We start from the raw sequence: 19,317 nt of genomic DNA, 5'->3' as shown, positions 1-19,317 counted from the left end.
GTTTCCCTGTGGATGATCTGTACGGTTTTGTGTGAGGGAGGGGATTGGGGTTTGATGTTCAATCTCACGTTTCTGTGTGGATGATCTGTTAAATTTTGTGTGAGAGAGGGGATTGGGGGGTGTTTGGGGTTTGATGGTCAATCTGACGTTTCTGTGCGGACAATTCTATCTCCTGTGATCAGAATTCCTATCTCCCTTACCACAGCATTGGAGAGGGATAGTAACAGACAAGTTAGGAAAACGTTTAATTGGAGTAAGGGGGAATATGAGGCTATCAGGCAGGAACTTGGAAGCAGAAATTGGGAACAGAGATTCTCAGGGAAATCTACGGTGAAGTGTGGCAAATGCTGAGGGGATATTTGCGTGGAGTTCTGCTTAGAGACGTTCCAATGAGACAGGGAAAGGACGGTCGGTAACAGGAACTGTGGCGTAGAAAGGCTGTTGTAAATCTAGTCAAGAAGAAAAGCTTACGAAAGGTTTAAGAAACTATGTAGTGATGGAGATCTGGAAGATTATAAAGCCAGCAGGAAGGAGTTTGAGAATGAAATTAGGAGAGCCGGAAGGGGCCATGAGAACTTCGGAGCACCCCGAGGTGTCATGGCGCCTTGCCGTTGGCGGCGTTACCGTGGCCCCCGTTTGAGGTTGCGAGGAGAGCGAGTCCCACCTGGCGCGGAATTATTGGGACCCCTTTCGGTTCCCGAGCCAGGAGCTCGGCCTGTGGCGGAGTCTAACTGACCGGCCAACCATGCCTGGTGTCGGTGACTGGCCTCGGCCCCATTCGGACCAAAAGCGCAGCCGAATCTGTTGCTTTGCCTCGGGTCTGACGGGGAGATTTCTCTCTCTCGCTCTGATCTTCCGGAAAAATGAAACGCTCCCTGATGAGCTGTCCCGAGGCTCCTCAAAGAAGGGTCTTCCAGAAGGGAGCTCGGGGGCTGCGACTGCCAGCCACGGGGAAGATGGCTGCGAGACCCTGCAAGACGCTTCCCAAACCGACACCGGAATTCTCTGCCAAGCCCGTGAAGCCCGGGCCGAGATGATGAGGCGGGAGAGGTAACGACCAAATAAATGGCGGGCAATCCGGTATTGGGTGGGTGGGGTGTGTTTGTCCGTCGCCGGTAGTGTTGTGGGCGGGTGGGAGGGTGTTTATGGGTCGGTCCGCTCATCATCCAAGTCGAGTTCTTAAATTTAGCCTCAGAATAGACGGTCGACCCTTGGGAGCAGAGATGAAGGAAAACATTTCCACCATGGACTAGATGGGCCGAAGGGCTCGCTTATGTACTGCAGTGCTGCCTGCGGAGGGCCCTCCTCGGCCAGAGGGCGCCGAGTCTGGGGAATGCGTTGTCACAAGATGGCGGACGAGGCCAAAGCGGGGTTGGTGCCGCCTTGTCGAGTCAGAGCTTCAGAGGTTATGGGGAGAAAGCTGGAGACTGGGGTTGAGAGGGAAAATAAAGGATCAGGGATTAAATATTACGTTTTCCTGTACTAGGAACTTGCTGTGGTGTGTTTGTCAGGACTCAACATATGAAAAACATTCAAAAATTATAAAGAATTGACTTTATTTCTTACATCCTTCACATACATGAGGAGAAAAAAATCCTTTACGTCATGTCTCCATCTAAATGTGCCATGTGCAAATTATTCTACCTGTGCTCCTTTCTAATGGTTGAGGGGTAATAAATGTTCCTGAACCTCATGGGGTGGGCACTGAGGCCCCTGTACCTCCTTCCTGATGGTTGAGGAGTAACAACTGTTCCTGAACCTGGTGGTGTGGCTTATGAAGCTCCTTCACATCTGTCCTGATGGCTGAGGGGTAACAACTGTTTCTGAACCTGGTGGTGTGGGACATAAGGCTCCTGTACATCCGTCCTGATGGTTGAGGGGTAATAAATGTTCCTGAACCTTGTGGTGTGGGACCTGAGGCTCCAGTGCCTTCTTCCTGATGTTTGAGGGGTAATAAGTGTTCCTGAACCTACTGGTGTGGGTCCTGAGGCTCCTGTATCACCTCCACTTATCGTTGAGGAGTAATAACTGCTCCTGAACCTGGTGATGTGGGTCCTGCCATTCCTGTACCTCCTTCCTGATGGTTGATGGGTAATGACTGTTCCTGAACCTGGTGGGGTGGGCACTGAGGCTCCTGTACCCCCTCCTTGATGGTTGAGGGGTAATGACTGTTCCTGAACCTGGTGGGGTGGGACCTGAGGCTCCTGTGCTTCCTTCCTGATCGTTGAGGGGTAATAACTGTTTCTGAACCTGGCGGTATGGGTTCTAACGTTCCTGTAAATCCTTCCTTCTGTTTGAGAGGGTAATAAGTATTCCTGAACCTTGTGGTGTGGGACCTGAGGCTCCAGTGCCTTTTTCCTGATGGTTGGGGGGTAATAACTGTTCCTGAACCTGGTGGTATGGGTTCTGAGGCTCCTGTACCCTCTTCCTCATAGTTGAAAGGTAATAACTGTTCCTGAACCTGGTGGTGTGGGTCCTGAGGCTCCAGTGCCTTTTTCCTGATGGTTGGGGGGTAATAACTGTTCCTGAACCTGGTGGTGCGGGTCCTGAGGCTCTTGTACCTCCTTCCTCATAGTTGAAAGGTAATAACTGTTCCTGAACCTGGTGGTGTGGGACCTGAGGCTCCTGTACCTCCTTCACTTATCGTTGAGGAGTAACAACTGCTCCTGAACCTGGTGATGTGGGTCCTGCCATTCCTGTACCTCCTTCCTGATGGTTGAGGGGTAATAACTGTTCCTGAACATGTGGTGTGGGACCTGGGGCTCCTGTACATCCTTATTGATGGTTGAGGGCTACTAACTGTCTATGAACCTGGTGATGTGGGACCTGAGACTCCTGTACCTCCTTCCTGATGGTTGAGGGGTAATAACTGTTTCTGAACCTTGGTCTTGTGGTACCTGAGGGACTTGTACCTCCATACTGATGGTTGAGGGCTAATAACTGTCTCTGAACCTGGTGGTGTGGGACCTGAGGCTCCTGTCGCTCCCTCCTGATGGTTGAGGGGTAATAACTGTTTCTGAACCTTGGTCTTGTGGTACCTGAGGGTCTTGTACCTCCATACTGATGGTTGAAGGCTAATAACTGTCTCTGAACCTGGTGGTGTGGGACCTGAGGCTCCTGTCGCTCCCTCCTGATGGCTGAGGGGGTAATAACTGTTCCTAAACTGGTGGTGTTGGATCTGAGGCTCCTGTACTTCCTTCCCTTACTGTTGAGGAGTAGTAACTGTTCCTGAAGCTGGTGTTGTTGTTCCTGAGTCTCCTGTACCTCCGTGCTGATGGTTGAGGGGGTAGTAACTATTCCTAAACCTGGCGGTGTGGGACCTAAGGCTCCTGTACGTCCATCCTGATGGTTGAGGGGTAATAACTCTTCCTGAACATGGTTGTGTGGGACCTGAGGCTCCTGTACCTCCTTATTGATGGTTGAGGGCTAATAACTGTCTCTGAACCTGGTGGTGAGGGACCTGAGGCTCCTGTCCCTCCGTACTGATGGTTAAGGGGTAATAACTGTTCCTGAACCTGATGATGTAGGTCCTGACTTTCCTGTACCTCCTTCCTGGTAGTTGAGGGGTAATAACTGTTTATGAACCTGGTCATGTGGGACCTGAGGCTCCTGTACCTCCTTCCTGATGATTGACGGGTAATAACTGTTTCTGAACCTGGTGGTGTGGGTTCTAATGTTCCCGTCATTCCTTCCTTATGTTTCAGGGGGTAATAAGTATTCCTGAACCTTGTGGTGTGCGACCTGAGGCTCCAGTCCCTTTTTCCTGATGGTTGAGGGGTAATAACCATTCCTGAACCTGGTGGTGCAGGTCCTGAGGCTCCTGTGCCTCCTTCCTGATGGTTCAGGGGGTAATAACTGTTCCCGAATCTAGTGGTGTGAGTCATAAGCCTCTTGTGCCTCCTACCTCATGGTTGTGTGAGTAATAATTGTTTGTGGAACTGCTGTTGTAGGACCTGAGGCTCCTGTGTCTTCTCCTTGATGGTTGAGGGGTAATAACTGTTACTGAACCTGGTGGTGTGGGTTCTAACGTTCCTGTAAATCCTTCCTTCTGTTTGAGGGGTAATAACTATTCCTGAACCAGCTAGTCTGGGACCTCAGGCTACAGTGCCTTCTTCCTGATGGTTGGGGGGTAATAACTGTTCCTGAACCTGGTGGTGCGGATCCTGAGGCTCCCGTACCTCCGTGCTGATGCTTGAGGGGTAATAACTGTTTCTGAACCTGGTAGTGTGGGTTCTAACGTTTCTGTAAATCCTTCCTTCTGTTTGAGAGGGTAATAAGTATTCCTGAACCTTGTGGTGTGGGACCTGAGGCTCCAGTGCCTCACTCTTCCCCTCTCCCTCCCTCACTCTCCCTTTCTCCCCCCTCCCTCACGCTCTTCCTCTCCCTCCCTCACTCTCCCTCTCCCTCCCTCACAGTTTCCCTCTCCCTCCTGCACTCTCCCTCTCTCACTCTCCCTCATTTTCTCTGCCCCCTCCCTCACTCTCCCCCTCCCTCACTCTCCCCCTCCCTCACTCTCCCCCTCCCTCACTCGACCCTCCCTCACTCGCCCCCTCCCTCACTTACCCCCTCCCTCCCTCGCTTACCCCCTCCCTCCCTCACTCTCCCTCTCCCTCCCTCACTCTCCCTCTCCCTCCCTCACTCTACCTCCCCTCTCACTCTCCCCTCTGCCACACTCCCTCACTCTCCCCCTCTCCTTTCCTCCCTCCCTCACTCTCCCCCTCCATCCCACACTCTCCCCTTTCCCTCCCTCACACTCCCTCCCTCTCTCACACTCTCCCTCTCCCTCCATCACTCTCCCCCTCTCCCTCCCTCCCTCACTCTCCCCCTCCATCCCACACTCTCTGTCTCCCTCCCTCTCTCACACTCTCTCCCTCCCTCCATCACTGTCCCCTCCCTCCCTCACTCTCCCCCTCTCCCTCCCTCACTCACCCTCTCCCCATCACTCTCTCCCTCCCTCACTCTCTCCTCAACCTCCTTCCTGCACTCTCCCCCTCTCCCTCCCTCACTCTCCCCCCTCCCTCACTCTCACCCTCTCCCTCTCTCACTCTCACCATCTCCCCATCACTCTGTCCCTCCCTCACTCTCCCCTCCCTGACTCTCCTCCTCTCTCCTTCCCTCCCTAACTCTCCCCCTCAACCTCCTTCCCGCACTCTCCCCTCTCCCTCGCTCACTATCCCCTCCTCCTCCCTCACTATCCCCCTCTGCCACTCTCCCCTCCTTCTCTCACTCTCGCTTCTCCCTCCCTCACTCTCCCTCTCATTCTCCCTCCCTCACTCTCGCCCTCTCCCTCCCCTCCCCCTCTTCCTCACTCTCCCCCTCCCTCCCTCACTCCCTCTCTTCCTGACTCTCCCTCTCCTGCCCTCACACTCCCCCTCTCCCTCCCTCACTCTCCCCTCTCACACTCTCCCTCACTCTCCCCCTCTCCCTCACTCTCCCCCTCTCCCCCTCACTTTCTGCATCCCTCCCTCACTCTCCCCCCTGCCACACTCCCTCACACTCCCCCTCTCCCTCCCTCATTCTCCCCCACCTTCCCTCACTCTCCCCTCTCCCTCACTCGCCCCCTCCCTCACTCTCCCACTCCCTCCACCACTCCCTGCCTCCCTCACTCTCCCCCTCTGCCACACTCCCTCACACTCCCCCTCTCCCTCCCTCATTCTCCCCCACCTTCCCTCACTCTCCCCTCTCCCTCACTCGCCCCCTCCCTCACTCTCCCACTCCCTCCACCACTCCCTGCCTCCCTCACTCTCCCCCCCTGCCACACTCCCTCACACTCCCCCTCTCCCTCCCTCATTCTCCCCCACCTTCCCTCACTCTCCCCTCTCCCTCACTCGCCCCCTCCCTCACTCTCCCACTCCCTCCACCACTCCCTGCCTCCCTCACTCTCCCCCTCTGCCACACTCCCTCACACTCCCCCTCTCCCTCCCTCATTCTCCCCCACCTTCCCTCACTCTCCCCTCTCCCTCACTCGCCCCCTCCCTCACTCTCCCACTCCCTCCACCACTCCCTGCCTCCCTCACTCTCCCCCTCTGCCACACTCCCTGACTCTCCCCCTCTCCCTCCCTCCCTCCCTCAATCTCCCCCTAACCCTCCCCTTCCCCTCTCCATCACTTTCCCCTCTCCCTCCCTCACTCTCTCCCTCTCCCTCCCTAACTCTCCCCCTCAACCTCCTTCCCGCACTCTCCCCTCTCCCTCGCTCCCTCCCTCACTCTCCCCTCTCCCTCCCTCACTATCCCCTCCTCCTCCCTCACTATCCCCCTCTGCCACTCTCCCCTCCTCTCACTCTCGCTTCTCCCTCCCTCACTCTCCCTCTCATTCTCCCTCCCTCACTCTCGCCCTCTCCCTCCCCTCCCCCTCTTCCTCACTCTCCCCCTCCCTCCCTCACTCCCTCTCTTCCTGACTCTCCCTCTCCTGCCCTCACACTCCCCCTCTCCCTCCCTCACTCTCCCCTCTCACACTCTCCCTCACTCTCCCCCTCTCCCCCTCACTTTCTGCATCCCTCCCTCACTCTCCCCCCTGCCACACTCCCTCACACTCCCCCTCTCCCTCCCTCATTCTCCCCCACCTTCCCTCACTCTCCCCTCTCCCTCACTCGCCCCCTCCCTCACTCTCCCACTCCCTCCACCACTCCCTGCCTCCCTCACTCTCCCCCTCTGCCACACTCCCTCACTCTCCCCCTCTCCCTCCCTCCCTCCCTGAAGCTCCCCCTAACCCTCCCCTTCCCCTCTCCATCACTTTCCCCTCTCCCTCCCTCACTCTCTCCCTCTCCCTCCCTCACTCTTTCCCTCCTTCTCTCACTCTCCTCATCTCCCTGCCTCACAGTCCCTCTCCATCCCTCACTCTCCCCTCTCCCTCCCTCCCTCACTGTCCCCTTTCCCTCACTCTCCCTCACCCTCCCTCACTCTCCCCCTCCCTCCCACACTCTCCCCTCTTCCTCCCTGAATCTTCTCCTCTCCTCTCTCCTTCCCCCACTCTCCCCCTTTCCATCTATCCCTCAATCTGCCTCCCTCCCTCTCCCCTCCCTCACTCACTCTACCCCTCCCCTCACTCTCCCCTCTCTCCCCCTCCCTCACTCACTCTACCCCTCCCCTCACTCTCCCCTCTCTCCCTCCCTCTCCCCCTCCCTCACTCACTCTACCCCTCCCCCCTCACCCCCTCTCTCTCCCTCCCTCTCCCCCTCCCTCACTCACTCTACCCCTCCCCTTCACTCTCCCCTCTATCTCCCTCCGTCTCCCCTTCCCTCACTCACTCTACCCTCCCCCTCACTCTCTGTCTCGCTCCTTCCTCACTCTCCCTCCTTCACTCTACCTCCCCTCTCACTCTCCCTCTGCCACACTCCCTCACTCTCCCCTCTGCCACACTCCCTCACTCTCCCCTCTGCCACATTCCCTCACTCTCCCCCTCTCCCTCCTTTCCTCACTCTCCCCCTCCCTCCCTCATTCTCCCCTCTCCCTCCTCTCACTCTCCCCTCTCCTTCTCTCAATCTCACCCTCCTCCATTCCCTCACTTTCTCCCTCCCTCCCTCACTTTCTCCCTCCCTCCCTCACTCTTCCATCTCCCTCACCCTCCTCTCTCTCCCCTCTCCCTCCCCATCCTCCTCTCCCTCCCTCACATTCCCCGTCTCACTCACTCTACCTCCCTCCCTCACTATACCTGTCTGCCTCACTCCCTCACTCTCCCTTCCTCCTTCACACTCCCCGTCCCACCCTCCCTCTCCTCTCTCCCTCCCTCACTCTCCCCTCTCCCTCCCTCACTCTCCCCCTCTCTCAATCTCCCCATCTCTCCCTCACCCTCCCGTCCCCCTCTCACTCTCCCTCACTCTCCCCTCTCCCTCCGTCACTCTCCCCCCTCCCTCACTCTCCTCCTCTCCCCCTCACTCTCACTCTCCCTCACTCTCCCCTCTCCCTCTCTCACTCTCCCCCTCCCTCCCTCACTCTCCTCCTCACTCTCCCCCTCTGCCTCACTCCCTCACTCTCCCTCTCCCTCCCATCCTCCCTCTCCCCTCTCCCTCCCATCCTCCCTCTCCCCTCTCCCTCCCTCACTCTACCCTCCCACCCTCAGTCTCTCCCTCCCTCCCTCCCTCACTCGCCCCTGTCTCCCTCACTCTCCCCTCACCCTCCCTCCCTCACTCTCCCCTCTCCTCTCAATCTCACCCTCACTCACTCTCCTCCATTCCCTCCCTCACTCTCCTCCTCTCCCTCACTCCCTGAATCTCCCCCTCTCCCTCCCTCCCTCAATCTCCCCGTCTCCCTCACTCTCCCCTCTCCCTCACCCTCCCTCACTCTCCTCCTCTCCCTCACCCTCCTCTCCCTCCCTCACACTCCCCGTCTCACTCACTCTCCCTCCCTCCCTCACTATACCCCTCTATCTCACTCCCTCACTCTCCCTCTCCCTCCCTCTCTCACACTCCCCCTCCCACCTTCCATCACACTCCCTCACTCTGCCCCTCTGCCTCACTCCCTCACTCTCCCTTCCTCCTTCACACTCCCCATCCCACCCTCCCTCTCCCCTCTCCCTCCCATCCTCCCTCTCCCCTCTCCCTCCCTCACTCTACCCTCCCACCCTCAGTCTCTCCCTCCTTCCCTCCCTCCCTCACTCTCCCCTCACTCTCCCCTCACTCTCCCCTCCCTCTCCCTCCCTCCCTCACTCTTCCTTTCTCCCTCAGTCTCTTCCTCTCCCTCCTTCACTCTCTCCCTCACACTCCCCTCTCCTTCACTCTCCCCCTCCCCCACTCTCCCCCTCTTCCTCCCTCCCTTCCAAACTCTCCCCTCTCCTTCCCTCACTCTCCCCTCTCCCTCCCTCACTCTACCCCTCCGTACCACACTCTCCCTTGCTCCCTCACTCTCCCCCTCTCCCTCCATCCCTCAATCTCCTCCTCTCCTTCCCTCACTCTCATCTCCCCAACCCCCCTCTCTGAGACCACAGACCATCACACATCCCCTGACCATCCCCCACCCCCTCGCTGAGACCACCGACCATCACACATCCCCTGACCGTGTCCCACCCGCTCTCTGAGACCACGGACCGTCACACGTCCCCTGACGGTGTCCCACCCCCTCTCTGAGACCACGGATCATTTCACGTCCCCTGACAGTGTCCCGTCTCCCCCACCCCGCCCTCTGAGACCACGGACCATCACAAGTCCCCTGACCGTGTCCCACCCCTTCTCTGAGAGCACGGACCGTCACACGTCCCCTGACCGTGTTCCACCCCCTCTCTGAGACCACGGACCGTCACACGTCCCGTCCCTCTCCACCCCACCCCTCTCTGAGACCACGGACCATCACACATCCCCTGACGGTGTCCCACCCCCTCTCTGAGACCACGGACCATCACACGTCTCATGACCATGTGCCACCCCCTCTCTGAGACCACGGACCATCACACGTTCCCTGACCGTGTCCCACCCCTCTCTGATACCACAGAGCATTACACGTCCCCTGACCGTGTCCCACCCCTCTTTGAGACCACGGACCATCACACGTCCCCTGACTGTGTCCCACCCCTCTTTGAGACCACAGATTATTACATGTCCCCTGACCATGTCCCACCCCCTCCCTGAGACCACGGACCATCACACGTCCCCTGACAGTGTCCCACTCCTCTCTGAGACCACGGACCATCACACGTCCCCTGATCGTGTCCCGTCTCCCCCACCCCGTCTCTGAGACCATGGACCATCACACGTCCCCTGACCATGTCCCACCCCCTCTCTGAGACCACGGACCATCACACGTCCCCTGATCGTGTCCCGTCTCCCCCACCCCGTCTCTGAGACCACGGACCATCACACGTCCCCTGACCGTGTCCCACCCCCTCTCTGAGACCACGGACCATCACACGTCCCCTGACTGTGTCCCACCCCCTCTCTGAGACCATGGACCATCACACGTCCCCTGACCGTGTCCCACCCCCTCTCTGAGACCACGGACCGTCACACGTCCCCTGACTGTGTCCCACTCCTCTCTGAGACCACGGACCATCAAACGTCCCCTGACTGTGTCCCGCCCCTCTCCACCCCCCCCCCGAGACCACGGACCATCACACATCCCCTGACTGTGTCCCACCCCCTCTCTGAGTCCACAGACCATTATGACCAGGATGGATTAGAGGACTCGTCTAGGGAGGCTATTTGGGTGGAATTGAGGAATGGGAAAGATGTAGTAACGCTTGTAGTGGTGTATTATAGACCACCTAATGGGGAGCAAGAATTGGACGAGCACATTTGTAAGGAGATAGCAGATATTTGTAGTAAGCACAGGGTTGTGATTGTGGGAGATTTTAATTTTCCACACATAGACTGGGAACCCATTCTGTAAAAGGGCTGGATGGTTTGGAGTTTGTAAAATGTGTGCAATGTAGTTTTTTGCAGCAATACATAGAGATACCAGCTAGAGACAGGGCAGTGTTGGATCTCCTGTTAGAGAATGAGATAGGGCAGGTGACAGAGGTATGTGTTGGGGAGCACGTCAGGTCCAGTGATCACAATGCCATTAGTTTCAATATAATTGACACAACAATTGTAGGCCGTATCTCGGGTAATGGTGAGTTTGAGTACAGAGAGGAAATTAAGAACCTGGTGGCATGGTGCAAAGACAATAACCTATCCCTCAACGTCAGCAAGACGAAGGAATTGGTTGTTGACTTCAGAAGGAGTAGCAGACCGCACGACCCAATTTACATCAGTGGTGCGCAAGTGGAACAGGTCAAAAGCTTTAAGTTCCTTGGGGTCAATATCACAAATGGCCTGACTTAGTCCAACCAAGCAGAGTTCACTGCCAAGAAGGCCCACCAGCACCTTTACTTCCTGAGAAAACTAAAGAAATTTGACCTGTCCCCTAAAACCCTCATTAATTTTTATAAATGCACTGCAGAAAGCATTCCTCTGGGGTGCATCACAATCTGGTATGGAAGTTGTCCTGTTCAAGTCTGAAAGAAGCTGCAGAAGATCATGAACACGGTGCAGCACATCACACAAACCAAAAGTGAGTCCGTGGACTCACTTTACACCGCACGCTGTCGGAGCAGTGCTGCCAGGATAATCAAGGACACGACCCACGCAGCCAACAGACTTTTCGTCCCTCTTCCCTCCGGGAGAAGCTTCAGGAGCTAATATTTACTAATTTTAACTATTTTTAATATTTATAATACTTAATATCTGTAATCCAGGGAGTGTGAAGCGCAGAATCAAATATCGCTGTGATGATTGTACGTTCTAGTACCAATTGTTGGAATTTTGAGGGTACAGAATCTTTATGTTATGGGAACAGCGATGAAGAGTCCTTCTACACAGACAGAGATGGGGGACCGTCAATGCTGCTCTCAGGTAGTGAGTAAATAGGTTTTGTTCAGAGGCCCTTCAGTATTCGTCCGCCATTTTGTGTGTGTCCTTCAAGATTTCCAGCAACTGCAGAATCCCCGTGTTTCTGATTTCACTAGTTGAGGAACTTCTGTCAAAGTCAAAGTCCAAACTGAATTTGTTATCAAAGTACCTATCTGTCGCCATGTCTTGTACTACCTTGAGGTTTATTTTATTGCAGGTATTTACAGGAAAATAAAGAAATACCATCGAGTTTATGAAAAGCTGTAAATAACACAGACTGACAAACAACCAATGTGCAAAAGAGGGAATACTGCGCAAATATAAAAAGTAAAGAAGTAATACTGAGAACATGAGTTGTAGAGTCCTTGAAAGTGAGTCTGTGGGTTGTGGAATCAGTTCAGTGTTGAGGCAGGTGAAGTTATCCACACTGGTTCAGCAGCCTGATGTTTATAGTGTGATTGAACCTGGCAGGGTGGGACCTAAGGCTCCTGTGCCTCCTGCCCGATACTTTGGTCAAAACATTTGGAGTACTTTCAGCACCTTTTACTTTTAGTTCTTCTGAACTCCTACCCGACAGAAAGGCTGCACTGTGGGTGGGGTGTCAGCAGTCTGCTCATCGAGGAGTGGGGATGGCATGGGAGATTAGAAGTGCAGCAATAGCACCAGAACGATCCCTTCAAAGTGTCATCGTTCAATGGTAGAATTGATTGTACTTAAGGAGGCTGTGGGTTTCAACGCTCATCAAGCAAAGGATTTAGTTTCCCTGTGGCACTGAGAGGCCTGTTGCCCTGTTGTGGGGCTTTTGGACAATATGAGAAATGGAGATTCCACTTCCCCTTACAGCAGGGCATTATAGTGTGTTTAATATTGGAGTAATGTTGTAAATATATTTTTGATTAAGCATTCTTTGTTGTTTACATAATCCATTACGGGTTATGCAAATGGCACATGTTATTACGTCACCGCATCCCATGTGAGCGCCTCACAAAAGCAAAATGAAGTAGACACGTTTTCTCGCATATTTTTCTCTTGATTGATTTTTGAGTTACAAACATGACAGGCATAATCTTCTACCAACATTATTGAAAGGTGATTTTTGAGTCCTTGGTATGTGATTGTTTTACAATCATAATCAGAACCAGATTTAATACCACTGATATATTTTGTAAAATACGTTGTTTTGTGATAGAAGTGCATTGCAATGCATAAAATATACTATAAATAATAATAATGATAAGTACTTTATTGATCCGGAGTAGGAAATTCTTTCGTTGCAGCAGCAACATTTAAAAACACACTCATCAGTGTGCAGACTTAACTGATAATAAAGTACAGAATAATAATATACACAATAGTAATAAATTGCAATAAGGAATATATATCCTACTGTGCATCAGTCTTAGACACACAGAGCTTGGGTGTCTGAGATTTTTGCACGTACTACATTTGTCAACGTGTAGCAGAGAGCAAGTTTGTAAATCTGGCAGGAGCACAAGATGTTGTGAATGGCCACGGGAGGGGTGTAGGACAAGCGGCAGAGGAGTGCCAGAAGCGGTGGGCAGTGCGGGTGCAGACACACCCAGCCCTGAGACACCAGGCAAGGTCATTTGCAGGGGCGGCGCTGAGGTGGTGCTAGCTGGGGCTGTAGCCCCATCAGAAATTGCAATAGCCCCACCAAGACATTGACTGCAGCTGCTTTGCTTTCTCTGAATAGTTTTGAATACAGCTTGTTTCTCTGGTTGATCTAGTGAGACAGCGCCCCCAATTGCCATAGCACCCACGCAGCAATGAAGTTATAAACTCTGTCGGGTGCACTCTGCACTTCTGCTTATTCGCTCCTTGTCCTCAGATCAGTTCAGCTGATCCCAGTCACTGGAGGTGGTGACGTCACTGACTCTCCGTCCCGGCGCGGACCCGTGCTCTCGCGAGACGAACCGATGCCACGCGCGCACGTGGTGCTTTGACACGCGAGCGCGGGCCCGGCACGTGCACGGTTTTGGCGGGCGTGAGAAATGGGTGGATCGAGCTCATCCAGAGGGATCAGCCTGAGCCGGTCTGAATCGAAAGTGAGATGCAGAAAGGAGTCAGTGGGGATGAGGACGGCAGCGGTTCATCGGAGGAGGAGAGGGACAGGAAATGGAGCGGGATTGGGAAGAGAAGGTCTCAGTGCGAGTGGGAATACTGTTCGCCAGCAGCCTGAGGAAGGACCCTTCGCAAGTCTGGCAATCAGCAAAGGAGTTTTATTCGTGGCTGGTTTGAATATTCACTCACAGAAGATGCTACCTTCTGCTTGGCATGCAGGCATTTCCTGCGTGGAGGACATGGGCTCCATTCTGAGTCTCCGGTTACCGCAACTGGCGGAAAGCGACAGCAGCTTTCAAAACCCACCGTGTCAGTGCAGCCCATAAGTTTGCGATGGAGGCGCGGGCCGAATTCAGATTGAGAAAACAAGACGGTGCAAGGCTGGGAAATATGCTTGATAAAGGACATGCAAAGATTGTCCAAGAAAATGGTGAGTATATGCGAGCAGTGGTTGGGTCTCTGCGCTGTACTGCGAGCCGAGGCGTTGCCCGGCCAGGACACCGGGAGAATGATGGATCTGGCAATAGGGGAAACTTTGTTGAGTTGCTCCCTGTAATTGGGAAGTTTGATTAGACTGCAGCTAAAAAAATAGAGGACAATCCTGGAAATGCAAACAACACCCATCACGATATCCAAAATGCAATTATGGGTATTATGGCAGATATGGTCAGACATCAAATAAGTGCAGAAATTAAGGAGGCTGGATATTTTGCCGTCATGGTGGATGAAGGTAAAGACTTGGGTAAACAGGAGCAAATGTCAGTGGTGGTGCGGTATTTGAATTGAAGAATTCTTGCACTTCACTCCAGCTGAAGGGTTGGACGCAGAGTCGCTTCTTAAAAGCATTGAACAGACACTCGCCCGGCCGGTGTGTTATTGATGAGAACGCGTGTCCGGGTCAGTGTCGGTCCTCATGCGAACCGAGTTTCTCTCGCCTCAGACGCGTCAAAAACTACTTCAGGAACAGCAGCGGCGATGCTCGGAGCAGCAACTTGGCTCTGTTGGCCATAAACAGCCGGAGGACCAGGCACTTGACATGCAGAAAATCATTGATCACAACAACAGGCGGATTGCGCTTCTCTGAAAACATTAATGGTGAGTGCAGTTGATTTTTTAAAAGTTTGGGCCAAGACTAATGCTGATTATTGTTATTATTATTTTGTGGTAGATACCCCATAGTCCTTATGTTTACTGCAAATCCTAAAATATTACGTTTACTGCTATTAAGCCTACTGGTTTTGTTTAGACTTCCAAGCGGTGATTCTGTTGATTTTTGTTTAAATTCAATAGCCGAATTAATTGGGGTATTGCATGGTCAGAGTACGCCTGGTAAAGCCTTGCATCTGTTGTTTGCCTTATTTGACTTTAATAACGGTGTATCTTTTGGCATTGCTGTCTATGTGATGCGAATAGCGGTGGGTTGGTGTTGTGAACACGCATTTGACACTGATTGCGGGATCGGTGCGTGATTCACGTTGTCCGCTGGTGCTCGGATGCTCTGTTTGTTTTGTTTATGCTCCGTGTCGCCCCGGTTGTCTCCGATGCCGTTGACACTGTAACAGTTCACTTCTATATTAGATCTATCAATTGCTGTTGCTTGTGGATCAACGGAGGCATTTGTAGTCGGCTTGAAACTGACTTTTTAACGCCACGCGTCTGGCCTTGCGAATACATGTGACCGTACAGTGCATCCCTCAGCACCATCACTGAATCATTTTGCCCCTCCGTAGCCCCAGCAAGAAAAAATCTCCGGCGCCGCCACTGGTCATTTGATCCCAAACAATTGGTTTATTGATCATTGCAGAATGTCCGTCTGGTGTTTCCCACTCCCTCCCCTCTCCCCCAATCATGATTCCCCTCTCCCGGTCCCCCCTTCCCACTCTCAGTCCACAGGAGACACCCGTATCAGAATCAGGTTTATCATCACTCCCATATGTCATGAAATTTGTTTTTTTTTGTAGTAGCAGTACAGTGTAATACATAAAATGACGACAGTACACTTCAGAAGTCTTGGATACTTAAGACATTTGCACAGTACTCTTCATATAAGTTGACCTGTAAATTTAATTGTTTATAGTATTTATTTTAAATAAATTAAATATGTAGTGCAGAAAGAGAGCAAAAACGGTGAGGTAGTGTTCCTGGGTTGATGGTCTGTTCAGAAATCTGATGGCAGAGGAAAAGAAGCTGTTCCTGAATCGCTGAGTGTGAGCCTTCAGGCTTCTGGATGGTAGCAATGAGAAGAGGCCATGTCAGAGGAGATTTACCAGGATGCTGCCTGGTTTAGAGAGTATGCATTATGATCAGAGATGAAGGGAGCTCGGGCTTTACTCTTTGGAGAGAAGGAGGATGAGAGGAGACATGATAGAGGTGTACAAGATAATAAGAGGAATAGATAGAGTGGATAGCCAGTGCCTCTTTCCAGGGCACCACTGCTCAATACAAGAGGACATGGCTTTAAGGTAAGGGGTGGGAAGTTCAAGGGGGATATTAGAGGAAGGTTCTTTACTCAGAGAGTGGTCGGTGCGTGGAATGCACTGCCTGAGTCCGTGGTGGAGGCAGATACACTAGTGAAGTTTAAGAGACTACTAGACAGGTATATGGAGGAATTTAAATTGGGGGCTTATATAGGAGGCAGGGTTTGAGGGTCGGCACAACATTGTGGGCCGAAGGGCCTGTACTGTGCTGTACTATTCTACGTTCTATCTCCTGGGTGAGGATGCCGGTGTTCTCACATCACAATAGTGGCTGCACTTCAAACGTAAGCTGCAAAGAACCACCGACACTTCTAGACCCACCGCCATTCCAACCCGCCATTCCCGTGGGCTCAACTGTCAAACTGCTGGACATCAGTTCCCAGTTGTGTCGGCGTGACCGGGGGTGTCTGGTCAGGAATCCTGTCAGGGCTCTCTCTCTCTCTCTGTCTTTTCTCCAGAGGGACAGAGATCGATCGGAAAACTCGGGTCTGACGGGGAGATTTCTCTCTCTCGCTCTGATCTTCCGGAAAAATGAAACGCTCCCTGGACGAGCTGTCCCGAGGCTCCTCAAAGGAGGCTCTTCCAGAAGGGAGCTCGGGGGCTGCGACTGCCAGCCACGGGGAAGATGGCTGCGAGACCCTGCAAGACGCTTCCCAGTCCAACACCGGAATTCTCTGCCGAGCCCGTGAAGCCCGGGCCGAGATGCTGAGGCGGGAGAGGTAACGACCAAATAAATGGCAGGCAATCCGGTATTGGGTGGGTGGGGTGTGTCCGTCCGTCGCCGGTAGTGTTGTGGGCGGGTGGGAGGGTGTTTGTGGGTCGGTCCGCTCATCATCCAAGTCGGGTTCTTAAATTTAGCCTCAGAATAGACGGTCGACCCTTGGGAGCAGAGATGAAGGAAAACATTTCCACCATGGACTAGATGGGCCGAAGGGCTCGCTTATGTACTGCAGTGCTGTCTGCGGAGGGCCCTCCTCGGCCAGAGGGCGCCGAGTCTGGGGAATGCGTTGTCACAAGATGGCGGACGAGGCCAAGACATTGGGTGTGGCCAAAGCGGGGTTGGTGCCGCCTTGTCGAGTCAGAGCTTCAGAGGTTATGTGGAGAAAGCTGGAGACTGGGGTTGAGAGGGAAAATAAAGGATCAGGGATTAAATATTACGTTTTCCTGTACTAGGAACTTGCTGTGGTGTGTTTGTCAGGACTCAACATATGAAAAACATTCAAAAATTATAAAGAATTGACTTTATTTCTTACATCCTTCACATACATGAGGACAAAAAAATCCTTTATGTTTTACAGAGAAACACAGAAAATAGGTGCAGGAGTAGGCCATTCGGCCCTTCGGGCCTGCAGTGCCACTCAGTACGATCATGGCTGATCATCCAACTCACCACCCTGTACCTGCCTTCTCTCCATACCCCCGACCCCTTTAGCCACAGGGCCATATCTAACTCCGTCTTAAATATAGCCAGTGAACTGGCCTCAGCTGTTTCCTGTGGCAGAGAATTCCACAGATTCACCACTCTCTGTGTGAAGAAGTTTTTCCTCATCTCGGTCCTAGAAGGCTTCCCCTTTATCCTCAAATTGTGACCCCTTGTTCTGGACTTCCCCAACATCGGGAACAATTTTCCTGCATCTAGCCTGTCCAATCCCTTTAGAATTTTATACGTTTTAATCAAATCCCCCCTCAATCTTCTAAATTCCAGGAAGTATAAGCCTCGTCGATCTAGTCTTTCATCATATGAAAATCCTGCCATCCAAGGAATCAATCTGGTGAACATTCTTTGTACTCCCTCTGTGGCAAGAATGTCTTTCCTCAGATTAGGGGACCAAAACTGCACACAATACTCCAGGTGTGGTCTCACCAAGGCCTTGTACGACTGCAGTAGTACCTCCCTGCTCCTGTACTCGAATCCTCTTGCTATGAATGCTAGTGTATGGGGTCTTTCTTTTTTGTATGTTAAATTTAAAATGGCTTCTTTGTGATGTTAAATGCTGAGAAAGTCTCGAGCTGGACATTTGCTTGGGTTAATACAAATTGCAGGGTGTTATTAGCCAGTGGGTGTTCATGTGTCATTTTTTTCGGATCTCTCTCTCCCTCCCTCCCTCTCCCATTCTCTCTCTCCCTCTCTCTCATTCTCTCTCTCTTTCCCTCCCCCTCCCCTCCCTTGTATCTCACTCTCCCCCTCTCTCCCTCCCTCCTTCTCCCACTCACTCGCACCTCTCCACTGTCCTCTCCCCCTCCCCTTTCTCACCACCCTCTCCCCTTTCTCACCCCCCTATCCCCACCCCCTACCCCTCTCCCTCCCCCTCTCCCCCTCTCTCCCCCTCCTCCCTTCCCTCTCACTCTCTGTTTCCCTCCCCCTCCCCTCCCCTGTATCTCTCTCCCCCTCTCTCCTTCCCTCCTTCTCCCACTCACTTGCGACCTCTCTCAACCCCTGTCCACTGACCTCTGCCCTACCCCTTTCTCACCCCCTCTCTCCCTTCCCCTACCCCTCTCCCTTTCCCCACTCTCCCCCTCACACCTTGCCCTCTCCACTCCCTCTCTCCACCTTCCTCCCTCCTTCGCTCTCTCTCCCTCGCCTACACTCTCCCCCTACTGTCTCCCCGCCTCTCTTCTTCCATCCGTCTCCCCCTCGCTCCCTGCCGCCTCTCCCCCGCTTGCCCTCTCCCCCTCGCTCTCTTCCCCGCCCTCTCTCTCCATCCCTCTCTCTCGCTCCCTCCCTGTCTCCTTCCCTCCCTCTCGCTCGACACCTCTCTCTCCCCCTCCCCTTCTCACCCCCACTCGCTCTCTCCCCCAACCTCCCTCCCTCCCTCTCTCGCCATCCCTCTCTCGCTCTCTCCATCTCTCCCTCCCATCGCGTTATCCTTCACCCTCCCCATCTCCCTCCCTCCCTCCCTCTATCCGTCCCCCTCTCTCACCCCTCTCTCACCCCTCTCTCACCCCTCTCTCACCCCTCTCTCACCCCATCTCTCCCTCCCATCGCATTATCCCTCGCCATCCCCTCCTCCTCTCCCTTTCTCCCTCCCCCTACCTCCCTTAACCTCCCCCTCTCCTCTCCCCCCTGCCCTTTCCCCTCTCCCTCCCTTCCCCTCCCCTCCCCTCCCCTCCCCTCCCCTCCTCCCCCTCCCTATCTCCCTCCCTCCTCTCCTCTCACCCTCTGTCCTCACCTCTCCTCTACTCCCACCCTCCCTCCTCTCCTCTGCTCCCACCCTCTCTCCTCTCCTCTCACCGTCTCCCCCACTCTCCCATCCTCTCCCCTCCCCCTCCCCTCCCCCTCCCCTCCCACTCCTCTCCCCCTCCTCTCCCCTCTCTCCTCCCTCCTTCTCCCTCTCCCTCACCACCTCTCTTTCCCCTCCCCCTCTCCCTCCCCCTCTCCCTCCCCCTCTCCCTCCCCCTCTCCCTCCCCCTCTCCCTCCCCCTCTCCCTCCCCCTCTC

At 53.8% G+C, this 19,317-nt stretch overlaps 1 protein-coding gene and 1 pseudogene across 1 annotated transcript in view; one reads left to right on the top strand and one right to left on the bottom strand.

The window, feature by feature from the left end:
- Positions 1–1,870: 1,870 nt before the first annotated feature.
- Positions 1,871–16,219, bottom strand: LOC134352464 (uncharacterized; annotated as a pseudogene).
- Positions 16,220–16,410: 191 nt separating this feature from the next.
- Positions 16,411–19,317, top strand: part of LOC134352463 (probable beta-tubulin polyglutamylase) — a 104,484-nt gene continuing 101,577 nt past the window's right edge. Inside the window, exon 1 of the mRNA XM_063059743.1 lies at positions 16,411–16,598. Coding sequence (XP_062915813.1) covers positions 16,411–16,598 — 188 coding nt within the window. The remainder of the gene's footprint in view (positions 16,599–19,317) is intronic.

This window comes from Mobula hypostoma, chromosome 10 (genome assembly GCF_963921235.1).
Source record: "Mobula hypostoma chromosome 10, sMobHyp1.1, whole genome shotgun sequence".
In the NCBI taxonomy this organism is placed as follows: Eukaryota; Metazoa; Chordata; class Chondrichthyes; order Myliobatiformes; family Myliobatidae; genus Mobula; species Mobula hypostoma.
The sequence above is the reverse complement of the archived record's forward strand: the minus strand, read 5'-3'. Positions and strand labels throughout refer to the sequence as shown.